General features: G+C 37.2%; 1 protein-coding gene across 18 annotated transcripts in view; it reads right to left on the minus strand.

The window, feature by feature from the left end:
- PPP4R1 (protein phosphatase 4 regulatory subunit 1) overlaps nucleotides 1-12,456 on the minus strand; it is a 64,509-nt gene that overhangs the window by 23,674 nt on the left and 28,379 nt on the right. For all 18 annotated transcript variants that reach the window (XM_083826641.1, XM_083826640.1, XM_083826638.1 and 15 more), the window contains 5 exons: nucleotides 6,181-6,323; nucleotides 4,395-4,541; nucleotides 2,748-2,855; nucleotides 1,935-2,000; nucleotides 345-503 (listed from right to left, as the gene is read on the minus strand). In XM_083826641.1, coding sequence (XP_083682767.1) covers nucleotides 345-503; nucleotides 1,935-2,000; nucleotides 2,748-2,855; nucleotides 4,395-4,541; nucleotides 6,181-6,323 — 623 coding nt within the window. The remainder of the gene's footprint in view (nucleotides 1-344; nucleotides 504-1,934; nucleotides 2,001-2,747; nucleotides 2,856-4,394; nucleotides 4,542-6,180; nucleotides 6,324-12,456) is intronic.

The following is a 12,456-nucleotide window of genomic DNA, read 5'->3' on the forward strand; positions in this document are numbered from 1 at the left end:
AACAACTTTAACGTTTGAAGAGTAGACCTTGAGGACAAAAAGGAGATGGCGATAGAGATCTGAGATATAAACAAACTGCATCTAGTTTTTTAGCAATGTAAAGTCACAGGTAGTTCTGTGGCTAAAAAAAAGCTGTCCTAGTAGCAAAATTTTTCTTATATGCTGAAGTGGAAATGTGAGGAAATCTTTACGCCTGTTGACAAACTAAGCATTCCAACAAGAGTCTTGCTCAAGACATGTGAAACTTGTGTTATCCATACCTACGGGGAAAAGTTATATACAGAATACCACAGTAAAAACTTTAAACCGTAACAGTTACTCAAGAAATAAAAAGCAGTTCTTACCCATCGTGAAGGATCACTAATCAAATTAATAAAAAGGGTTGACAACTTTGTCCGTCGGACTTCCTGTGATGTTGCACAAGAAACGGCCATGAAGCATTCAGCACAGGCTTTTCGAACTCCCCACACGTTATCAGAGCAGAGCTGGAAAAACCTTGGCAACTGTTCAGGACAGAATAAGTTTGCAAGTCTTAGCAGACACTTGTTTCAAAGTGGGTTTTTTTTCCTATTCACTTCCTTCATCAAGTTCTCTGCCCTCATACTCAACAGATGCATTAGTTTAACTAAGTTCACATGACGAAGAACATGCAAAATAGCATTTTTTTGTTATGGAAAGAGATTCCCAACATTTTTAAGAACAATCTAGCAACATGATATTGCTTTGACATACTAATAACCACTTTTTTTTTTAATACTCCAATTGCACCTTCTACAAGGTTTTAATCCAAATTCTTGACATGTATCACTAAGAAGACGGCATCTGTGTAAAAGAAATCAATTTACGTCTGTAATTAAGAAGCATGTAGGTTGTAAATCTGAGCAGAGATACTCCATTATCAAATGGCTTGAATCACACAGTACCTAAGGAACAATGCAGCAAATACTGTAAGAACATAAGAAACCTCCTGAGGATCAGACTAGGTCTACTTGTCACATCAACAAGAGGCTCTGCAGCCATTTGCAGGTGTCGTGCCTGCATCTACACTGTTCTCCATAGAAGAAACCCACTAATTCACAGGACTGACTCATCAACCTCCTCCTGCCCTCAACAAGCTCACCATCCACAGCACCAAGAGAAGAAAGCTTGAAGAAGGATCCCAGAGACTTTCACGCTAACTTCTGCTCCCTAACCCTGTCACGTCCCTGAGCCAAGCAAGATCCCCCAGCTCTTTGGACATGCCATGCCGAGGGAATGAGAGGTATTGTTAAGGATCCTCTGCTTACTGACCCAGAAAAACAGGGGCTCCCTCTTTTTCCATTTTAAGCCCGTCTTCTTCCCTTTGTTTGTTATTGCCCAGATCCTTTTATTTTCTCTGCCTTTCTTTCCCTCTAGTTCTCTTTCCCTCCTTCCCAGGAGGGCTCTGAGGTTTTGCTAAGGGTTGGGAAATCTGACTTTAACAGAAGGAATCAACGAACTGCAGCATTAAAAGACCATACAAGCCTTGCCCACTCCTATCAGTCTACTCCCCTCTTACTCCTCAGTACCTGCAATTTCTCATTGCATTACGGACATTAGCAGACACATTCCTGCCTACTTCTTGCCTTTTTGTATTTGCTGATACTCTCTGCCTTCACAACCTGAAGTATTTTCTTTGGTCATTTTAAACCCTTCTCCTAGGTCTAGTATCCCTCAGCTCTAGACTGTGTGATTTGGCAAGTAAGAGGTCTGTATTCATGGTAACTGTCTTCAAAGATTTTGCAAACCTCAGTCAAAACCTCCTATCAGTTAAACTAAGAGTCACAGCATTTTAGTCTCTCCTTACCATGGAAACATAGCACTTTCCTAATAATTTTAGTTGTCCTTCTGTATACCTTGTCTAACTCCACTACGGACTCGTATTAAAAAGAAAAAACCTTTAAGAGATGGCTTACCAGCATTTCTTCAGTGGCTTGCTGCCCAACCACACTGCAGATATCTCCAAAGTTGGCTGCACATACCTTGCAGACAAAATGCAAGAAATAACTACTAAAACAATTGTTTTAATACAGCATAAAAAGTCTAAACAGCTTTTAAAACCATAAAAGCAGTTTTTGGTGCTAATTCAAAATCAGCCACTTCCCCATTCCATCAATTTCTACAGTTTAAAAATAATAATGATAATAAATAAAAATAATAAAAAAAATCAACTTTAATCAGCCTTTTAAAAATCATTAAAGGAGCACCGCAAAACTTAAGTGAAAGGGAAGGAAGATTAAATATGTTCAAAGTGCTGTCAAATGAAACACCCCAAGCAATTATAAAGAAAAAGAAGTTATACAATGGCAGGGTGAAACCGAAACACAGCCTCAGCACCTAAGTTCCATGATGGAATACTGGTTTGCTTCATCTTAATGAGCATCTTTAATTCTACGTACTAAGCTATGAGCTCAGGTAGCTGATGCTTTATCAAGTACAGCTGGTTCCCATTTTCATGTGAACAACCATGCACACAATGCTACCTGCACAATCATAAGGACATACAGCTTCTTTCTTTGTTTCTGATAACAAACGTAGGTACTCTGGAAAAAACTCAAGTGTCAAATACACAATCTGTGGAAAGGCAAGCTACAAAGAAACCCCATAACTTTCACTTACAAATGTCACAAATGAAATCTAGCAGGACAACGTCATTTAGACAAATGCAAGTTCCAAGCTGATGACACTCCTTTCACAGATAAGCCAGACTAGATGCTGATAATTCATACCTTACGAACATGAAACATTCTGCAGTCACAGCACATCTCACAAAACCTAGGAAGAACAAGTCTTTCCGTGATGTCTTTTCCCACCATGGAGGCCATTTTGCACATTATCTAGTGGCAAGACAGACAATAATTAGGAATGACTGCACAAGACAATTCCGTGTCAGTTAAGCAGACCCTTTTTACATTCACTTTTTATTCTGATACAGAAAACTGAAAATTGTGAAAAATACTGGAAAAAAAATCTAGATCTTGAATCAAAAAGGTTTGGCCACTCCTATAAAAAAGTCCCCCCCCCCCCCCCCCCCTTTTTAACCTTCTCCCTGCTGTAATGCAACGCAGTTGTAGAAGGCTTTGGACTTTCAATGAATTAAATCAGAATGAAAACTAATTAATATAAATGAGCTCTCAGAAATTACATGTATTTTTCCAAACTGAATTATAAAGTCAAACAAAACAAAACAACAACAAAAAAACTACAACACTTTCACTATTCCAGTACTTGAGGAATTTTTTGACAGTTAACAGAAAATTAGTGACAATTAATATGGTTAAGTGACTTCTACATCTCCAGTATGATTTAAAAATTAATTACAATAGTTGATACTGGTCACCTGTAATTCTTTAACATAAAATTACTGAGAAAAATTGTATCATACCAAAGAAAGTGACAGCTTTACCTTCTAACTGTTCTTTCATTCTGATTTTTACATTTTTTTTTAAAAGAAGGTAGTCTAAAAGAATTTTAGCTTTCCTAGTCATATCAGTCATATCATAAACTAACTTTTCTATAATAATAAAGAAGACTTAGTTTAGTACAGAAACCTTTCTCAAGTTTCAGTATCTTCAAAACAATGAAGATGGGTAAACCAATCTCTGCTTTGAATTCTATTCTCTTACAGATTTGAAAGCTTCTTCAAGAAAGTACTGTAAATTTGGTGTCAAATGCCCAGCCTGTTTAGTAGTCCGGCCACATTATGACAGTAAAACATTAATGAGGTTTCTCTTAACAAATAAGAACAAAAAATTTATCCAGCTAAAACCATCAACGCAAACTGAAAAAATTAAACAGAAGCATTTGCACACACAGCCTCTGCCCTTTCTCCTTTATGAATTATTAATTTGCTTTCTATTTTAATTTGGCACACAGGAATTTTTAATTATCACGGTTGTATCCAATGCGAAAACAAACAAACAAAAAAGAACTCAACTCAGATGCTTTTTATTTTGTCCAATCGAAAAAAAAAATCAATAAAGAGAACAAATATAAAGACCTAAAGAATTCAAGCATTAAACATTTTCCACTAATGGAAATTTTCCACATATGCAATTTAAACCTCCATAAAACAAACCTGCAAAAAACAAGAAGCTATCAATAGCAGATGCTTTAGGAGTCAATAACATTAATCCCCTGTCCTGGCTTGTCCAATTAGGTTTTCCTTCATGGCATATACAAGCTATTGAGTTTAATTCTAAGCTTGACTTGTGTAAGACAGCATGTAAAAGTTATGGATTAGTTATGGATAGAAATATAAATTTTTGTCTCTCCTACCACATTAATGTGCATCTTTGGAAACATGGCAGCATCACTGCAACACCAACCATTCAGGCAAATGCTATACTGTATAGTTCAATATTGTTGTTACTTACAGCCACGGCTTCCGTCTTCACATCATCATTGCTGTCTGGAGCTGTCAGATCTATCAGAACAGGGCATACTTTGGTCTCCACATCATATCTCTCTATGAGTTCTTGTTCCAACAGAACTAACAGTGCTGCCTGGCTTGTTTTTCTTACCTAACAGAAGAAGACAAAAATCAAATCAAAGAGTTTAAAGAGGTTTGGCTTTTTTTTTTTTTTTTTTTTTAATGTGTGAGCTGTACCTACCCACTGCTACACACCTACTCTTTGTGGGACTCGGAGAGAGAGGACAAGTGTTCCAAAAATGCTTTTGAAAACACTTCATGTTTGAAACAAAACATCAGATCCAAGAATGCCTGCTTATTATATACTAATGCAATGCTATTATAAAAGTGTCCGCCTACGTATTTCCCAAAAGTCATGACTGCCATGCCAAAAAAAAAAAAAGCCCTGGAAGAGAAGCAGCATAGCTAATTGGGAGTAACAAAGTTCTATGGCATGAGTTTCATTAAACAAATCCCCTTTTTTCTGAGATTACCAAGTTTGGCTGACAATAAATAACTGCATTTATTTTGAATGTGTTTTAAATTCCGAGAGACAATTCTGTTTAGTTCCATCTAGCAAAAAAGTACAAAAATAGGATGACCACTACTAATTGACTTCATATGTAGTTAACTACTGACACTCAAGAAGTAATTTCATGGAGGTAATAATTACCCAATAGAATTGTTTCTAGGGGAATTAGTCCTCAGTGCTCTTCAGTACATGTATACCTAGCACTGACAAACGTAACATCATGCATTTGCTATCCTCTGGAAAAAAAATCCAAAGTTACCGATAAAAGCTTGGAGATGATTCAGAAATTGCTGGAGTCAACTGGAACGATCCAGATAAATTGAAAAGATGGGCTTGCGTATACTACATGAACTTAATACTTGCAAACGCAAGGTCATGTGTATCAGAAGAAATATAAACATTATATAAAATGCTGAACTACATACTGCAATGCAGTAATTATGAGAAGACCATCGAGATCTTTGTTTCAGAGCAAACCAGCAAAATGGAATACAGAGTTATCAACAGAGGTTATGAAGATGAACAGAATTACTGAATCTGTGAGCAAGAGAATATCAAGCAGAAGAATGGTTGTTGTATTATCTGTGAATTAGCACAACCACTGTGAAGAAAAATGTCTGGTTTTGATTCCTACTTTTAATTATGGAAAATCTGGCCAAGGTTAAAAAAAATGACTAAAACTCAAAAGAGTTCTAAATTACTTGAGATAACATTCCACCTCGGATTTACTTTGAAATGACTTGGAGAATCCTACAGAAAAGTTTAGATGAGATAATTCTTACATGAAGACACAAAAACCACACAAAGTTCCATGCAAATTCAGCTTACAAAATAGCAATTACTGGATTATTATACAAAGAACTGGATATGAAAGTATGTAACAGTGCTTTAAAAATTGAATTATAACAAGGAGTCAGGTTTTTTTGTAACTATTGTCCCTTTTTGCCATAATTTAATTATGTTAGCTTAGAAAAACGACTGTTTGATTTTGTCCATAAGAACATAATACCATATAAAAGCCCCAAGATCAGAACAGATCATATTAGGTGAAAAATATTCAGATTTTTAATGATTTCAGAGTGTCCTGTACTTCAAGTCATTCAAAACCTTTTTCACTTCAAAATATTACCCATTTATACGATCCTAAATAAGTTAAGTTGAAAAAACTCACAACAGAAATAGTTAACTAGCTTATAAACTGTTTCTACAAGACACTTACCTGGTTATTCTGGTCTGCAAGGTACCGTACCACAATAGGTAGCAAGTATTTGGAAAAAGCATATGGGATCGAAGGTCTATTTTCTTGACAAAACATAGCAATATGAGGCACCTGTTCCATCAGTTCTGCCCGCACTGTAGGCTCTGTCAGGGTCAAAATAAAACCAAAAAAGGCATGATAAATGTTAACATACTGCCAGATATTGCCAGAATAAGCCTTTTCACAGTTCTGTATATACAAACTGCGTTCTCAAGTGTTCATTTCAGTATGTTTACAGTGAGTGTCATTTTGATAAGCACCATCTTTTTGCACAACCAGGTACAAATAACACTCTGTACTGCTAAACTTCTACAAAATATTTAGCCTTGCCCCATATTATCAATTACAAAAAAAAAAAATTAAACACCATCAACAACACAGACACAAGAGAGCAAGTTATCAAACATTCTGAGTGTCAGAATCCATCCAAATTCCCTACAAGCATCACCTACTTCCAAGAAAACTGCCATGCAGCAAGTCAACCCAACGCTGCCACCACTATGGGAAGAAACAAACTGAGGGTGGCTCCTGGCTGCAGCCTTTGATATGGGAAAGATTCCACTAAGCAGGGTAACCAGCCACAATCACAGTTGCTTTTTTCATTCCATGCATTTTAAGTCTACTGATATTCTTGTCACATAGAAACGGTCCTGCGCCCTTCTAGTTGTTTCTTAAACCTTTTAGATAAGTTTTTCATCAAACTTGGTGACTTGTTCAAGAATACTTAATTTACTTTTTCAGTTAAGAAAATGGTGTACTGCTTGAATGAATCCTAATCCCTGCAGAATGGGCTCATCTATTTGGGGAATGAGAGGAGAAACAAGAAGAAAAATTAAATATGGATTAAATTCCAACTGAGTATTAAAAGAACATATTCAATTTAAGAAGTAGGTCATTATCACATGCCTAATAGTTCACTTATCCACATGAATAAAATAAAATCATTTCAGACCTAAGTACTAAGTATTTCTCTCCTTTCAAAGTTTGTTTACATCTGTGGTTACTGTTAGAGAACTGATTACCTACAAAAACACGTACTGAAAACCCATCGATTACTCTCAAGTGGAAATAACTTGATTTATATTTTAAATAATAAAATGTATACAGTTCACAGCATACATATGCCTTACTATATTTTTACAAAGCAACTGTCCAGGTAAAACTTAATGGCATGACAAAACCATCTTCCCTAGAATACTTGGAATTAACATGAAACATTAAAACTATAACCTTTTGCTAAATAGGAACATGTGATTTGTAGTTGTATTTAACATGGATAATGCATGCAGCTCTTAGCTTTCTTGAGCATTAGTTAAAATTGACAGCTTAAGACTGAATAAAACAAAACAAAGACAAAGCAAGTACCATGCTTTGTGTAGTCTCTTCACTGAGGACGAGAACAGAATCATAGCACACAAAGTAATCAAATGTCTGTTTGCTCCATTTCTCTGACTATAGACTTAAATTATTTTTCGTATAGAAAAAAAAATACAGAAAAACTCTGTAAAGTTTATGACCTCCTGGCAAAGTTCAAAATACAAAATGAAAACCCAGATAAATCAATACTGAATAGGTTTGCTGTTCATGATAATAAAGAAAAAGTCTCCCAGTCCGCTTTGTTTCTCTTCTTAAAACAATAAAATAGGAACATACATGACAAACGCCTTCTTATTTAAATTTCAGATGTTCTGAAACACATGTAGGTTGGACTCCATAAGCAATACACATATAAGTTTGTACTGAAGAAGCCAGATCTTGAAGAATACTACTCAAACTACACGCAAGTTTTAGTAAACTTGAAATAATGAAAATGAACAGATACCAGAAGACTTGGATTTCAGTTTGAACACAATGTTTGTAACATTAAACATAACAGTTGACCAAAATAAACACCTGTATATAGGTCTCACATATAATGAGATCATTAATTTTGAAAGAAAAATTTTACATATCACATTAACATAAGGAAAGGAAATACTAATTCTTGCTAAAAGGATTATTTTTTTTCTAAAAAGCTTTGAAAATAAAAATTTAACATCTTCAGTCTATTTTTTTTTCTAATTTCTGTTTAGTTTTCTTTTGGAAGCTTGCAGCACCTCCTAGTTTTAAAGTTGCCTAACACATAGTACCTCATCTTTCACTTCCTTACAAAAATTTGCCAAAAGAGTCATTAGAACACAGGATAGCATAAGCTGCCAATCTTCACTGGATGAGGTTTTCTTAGGAAAAACCAAAAGCAGATCAGCTGTTTTGAAGACTGAACTTGGCAAGACCATCTAATGTCTTCCTACGTTGAATTCTGTTCCTTTTATCAGATAAGGCCTAGCTTTACTTCTGGCACAGAAATACATGCAAGAGAGGGGAGTCCTTTTACATCAGAAAGTGTTTTTCCATCTGTGTGAAAACCTGCCCAACAGTGGCAGAGCTCAGGACCTTGAAAACACTCTCCGTTTGCACTTGTCCAGCACACAACAGAGAGCACACCAGCTAGGAATGGAGAAGTCCTTCCTGGCCGAGCACTTTGAGACTCGGTAACTCACTGAGTAGCACCTCGGCAAAGCAACAGAAGAAAGCATCCAATTCAGAGGCAGACGGGACAGAGGCCGGAAAAGGTGCTGAAGCACAGCCACAGAGGGAAACCGAGAGCACAGTGAGGAACCACCAGGCTGGGAATGGAGGCACGGAGGGTTGAGAGGTGAATAACGATGAGGTAAGACTGGCAAGTGAAGGGAAGGCAGACTGGAACTTGCTGGACAAGAAATTGGAAGCAGGGCCCAACGCCAGGGCTGGAGGGACTTCCTCCCACCTTTCCCATAAACCTGCTACTTCAAAACACGTCCAGGACATGATCTAAGGGTACACCAGGCTTGTGTCACAATGCTTATCCACTAGCATCTCTTTCTCACTTCTTAGGACCCCTGCCTCGTTCCCTGCAGCAAATGGAAGATAACTGATACTTACCGGGGGGTAGGGGTGGTTGGGGAGAGGAGTGGGAAAGAGGAGGAGAAATTCAGCTGAGGCTTCATGTTTGACAGCAGTGCTTCTTAAACTGTTCCTGAATTTGCTTCAGGCAGTTCCCACCCTCCCAAACCCCAAACTTGCAGCTGGCCCTTCCATTATGCCAATGCAACCGTTCGTGCAGCCAGACAACAAGCCCTATCAAAGAACTGATCTGGCTGACACAGCTCTTGCCCCACCACACGAGGATGATTAAACAGAAAGAACTGGCACTTGGATTGGTTTCCCTGTGCAATCACACATTTCTGTCAAGTAGCAGAACTTTCTGATGACAGAAGCAAGAAAAGAGTAAAAGAGGGCACAGGGACTACTTACTGTGACGCTATTATCTAAATAGAGCGGAAGCAGCAAAATACCTCTGAGGAGCTTGATTTGCTCCTTTGTCCTGCACCAAGCTGTGTGAAATGCTTAAGCCAAACACTTCACAGAGTAATTGCATGCTCCTTGTTCGATTGGAGCCTTAAACTCTGGCTTCACTGCTGGAGAATGGAGAGCGGTGCAATCAAACCCAACAAGAGCTCCACGTTAAGCATATCCAGAGCCACGCACGAAGCTTCAGACGCTAGGCACTCACAATGGGCAGGCTGTTTTGACTTTCATACCTCCACAGTTTACATGCCCACTGATAGAGTCACGACAACGCTCCCTTTCCCTAAACTGACTGGGTTTGCTGTGGAAATGACTTAATGAATTTCTTTATGAAGCACTCTTGTGAAACAGCAATGAGTGCCAAAGTCACAATATCCTTTTTTTTTTTTTCCTTCAAAACAAGATTTATCTATTATGCATCACTCACGAGAGCGGCCATACTGCATGACAGTATTGAAGAGCTGCTCGTGTAAAGTGAGCCCCCTTCTCCCTGAGCTACTCAGCAAGCTCTGGCTTCGTGGGGCACACAGACAGATGGGATGATACAATTAAAGATGTGAAAAATTCATGCCCAGGAATGAATTAGAACAGTACACGCACCTCAGTTTGTGCATCTCCTAGCTTTTACGTATGTGGCTCTGAGATCTGAGTAAGCTCAATTAAAACCAACAAACAAACCAGCCCTCTGTGTGTCGCTGGCTCTGTAAAGCAACACCATAATTCACTACCAAAAGGCACTGTGCTGCTCCAGAGAGTTACCGCTGCTGAGCAAGAACCTGAACTGTAAGCTTCCCAATTTAGATAAGACCTCAATTCTTCCAAACACTGAAGCATACGTTCCAGTGTGTACTGAATAGCGTCTAATCTTGCAGTCTGACAAGGTTACAGCAGAGCAATTTTTTTGTTGTTGTTGCTTGGGTCTTTAGGAAACATAACTCAATGCCAAAGACTTCTACTAAAGATCCTGCGCTTCGTCATTCGTGTAATTCATTCCTCAGCTTTGGCTTCAGCTTAGATGGGTTGCAGCTCCAAAAGGCTGCCAGCAGGCTTCAACACAGTGTCTGCCATTTTAGTTTAAACTTTTCAGTAGCTTATAACCAAATTTATGCCTTGCTCACCAACAGAGCAAATGGACTGTGGAAGTATCACACAGAATTATTACATGTCGCTTCTTAAGTTATAAGCTTATCCAGCTGGGGAACACATCTATATTTCATATATATATATATATATTTATATTTTATTTATTTATTTTTACACTGCACAAGAGAGTCAGGTCCACATTTTCACAAAATACAAACGAAATCTGGATGGAGAAATTTCACTTCATGTCAAGATTAAAAGTTTCTATTTTAAGCACTCTGGAAATTTACTGTGTACAATTAGGTTCTCCATACCATTTACTTGGAACAGTATTATTTCCATTTGGCAGAGTAAATCTGAAAAGAAGAGCATTTAAAAATACTATCTCCTGAAGGTACACGTCTGTGCCTTAAAGTAGTAGGCTACTAAAAAAACCCTGCAACTTGTCAAAACAAACAAAAAATTGGAAAGAAACATTAACACCAGATTAGATTTCAGGAGCAAACTCAATTTGTTTTTCTCGTTCATTAGTGCTTTATTTCGTTCTGTCAGCTCTCTTGTATTCTCTAGACACAGAATTACTGAACCAAGTTTTAGAAATCAATCTCGACTAAAAGAATGACAGAAGAAATGAAAATAGACTTCCATTTCTTCTGTTTGTGGAATAAGTTCATCATTTTATTATGGCAACTTTTTTATGCAGTTCTACCTCCCTCAATTTCCAGATCACGCAAAACCAGTAATATATTCCCTCTAATATCTCAAGAACCTGAGCAGACTTTAACCTGTACACGTCAGCCTTCGGTTTTAGGTATTTCACCAATCACCGTTTAAATCAACATCCCAAACTGACTCCAATACGATAGAAGTACTTAACTGTTCCTTTCCTACCTGTGAAAGACATTTCAATTTCCCCTAAAATTTGACATCATCTCTCACGTAAGCAAAGTGCCAACATTTTCATCTAACTACCCCTGCACATACACTTAGTTTTCCTATAAAAGTGTGTAATGCTTACTGTATTCTTCAGCTATGAGGAAGTGAAGCACCATGGTTAGCTGTATACTGGAAACGAAAAGGGGATTACTGCAGACTAATTGCTCCAGAACAGTTATTTTTAAATGAAATCATTATTCCAGAGCCAACTCACAATTAGACTTATTTCACAATAGCTTATTCTGCAACACATACAGTATTTAAAAGAAATTCTGCAAAGCTTTCGTTATTTATCCCAAAACGACCAATTTCCCCTACATCTGTGAGGAACTGTGATGTTTTTGTGTTGTTACCAACACAAAACAATTTGGTGATGTTAAGGCTGCCTCAATTGACAATTCTGATTAATGTTTTAAGTACACCTCAGTATTAATATTTATTTTCATAGAGGGTTGTGAGTAAGAAAGAAATATATAAATTCATAGCTTTACATTTACACATTCATTCTTAGAAAAATTTTTGTGAAAGACCAAATGAAAACATTGATTTGCACGTACTAGAGAGAAACAAGCCATGTGGAAAACACCTTCATATCCATCACCCTTGTACAGATGCTCACTTATGTATTCAGCCTGAGTATAAAGTCCACACCATATTGGATATGACAATCTATCAACATCATTCAGATAGTAATGGAAAGAGTCATTTGCATGGTCAAAAATAAACTTTAAATTAAATAAATTCTACACTTTACCAGTTCAAACTTTACCCCCCTTCCTTCCCAAACATAATTTTCCTTCCCCCTCTTTTTTCTTCTAGTGTTAACTACAT

The sequence above is a fragment of the Anser anser genome (genome assembly GCF_964211835.1).
Source record: "Anser anser genome assembly, chromosome: 2".
In the NCBI taxonomy this organism is placed as follows: Eukaryota; Metazoa; Chordata; class Aves; order Anseriformes; family Anatidae; genus Anser; species Anser anser.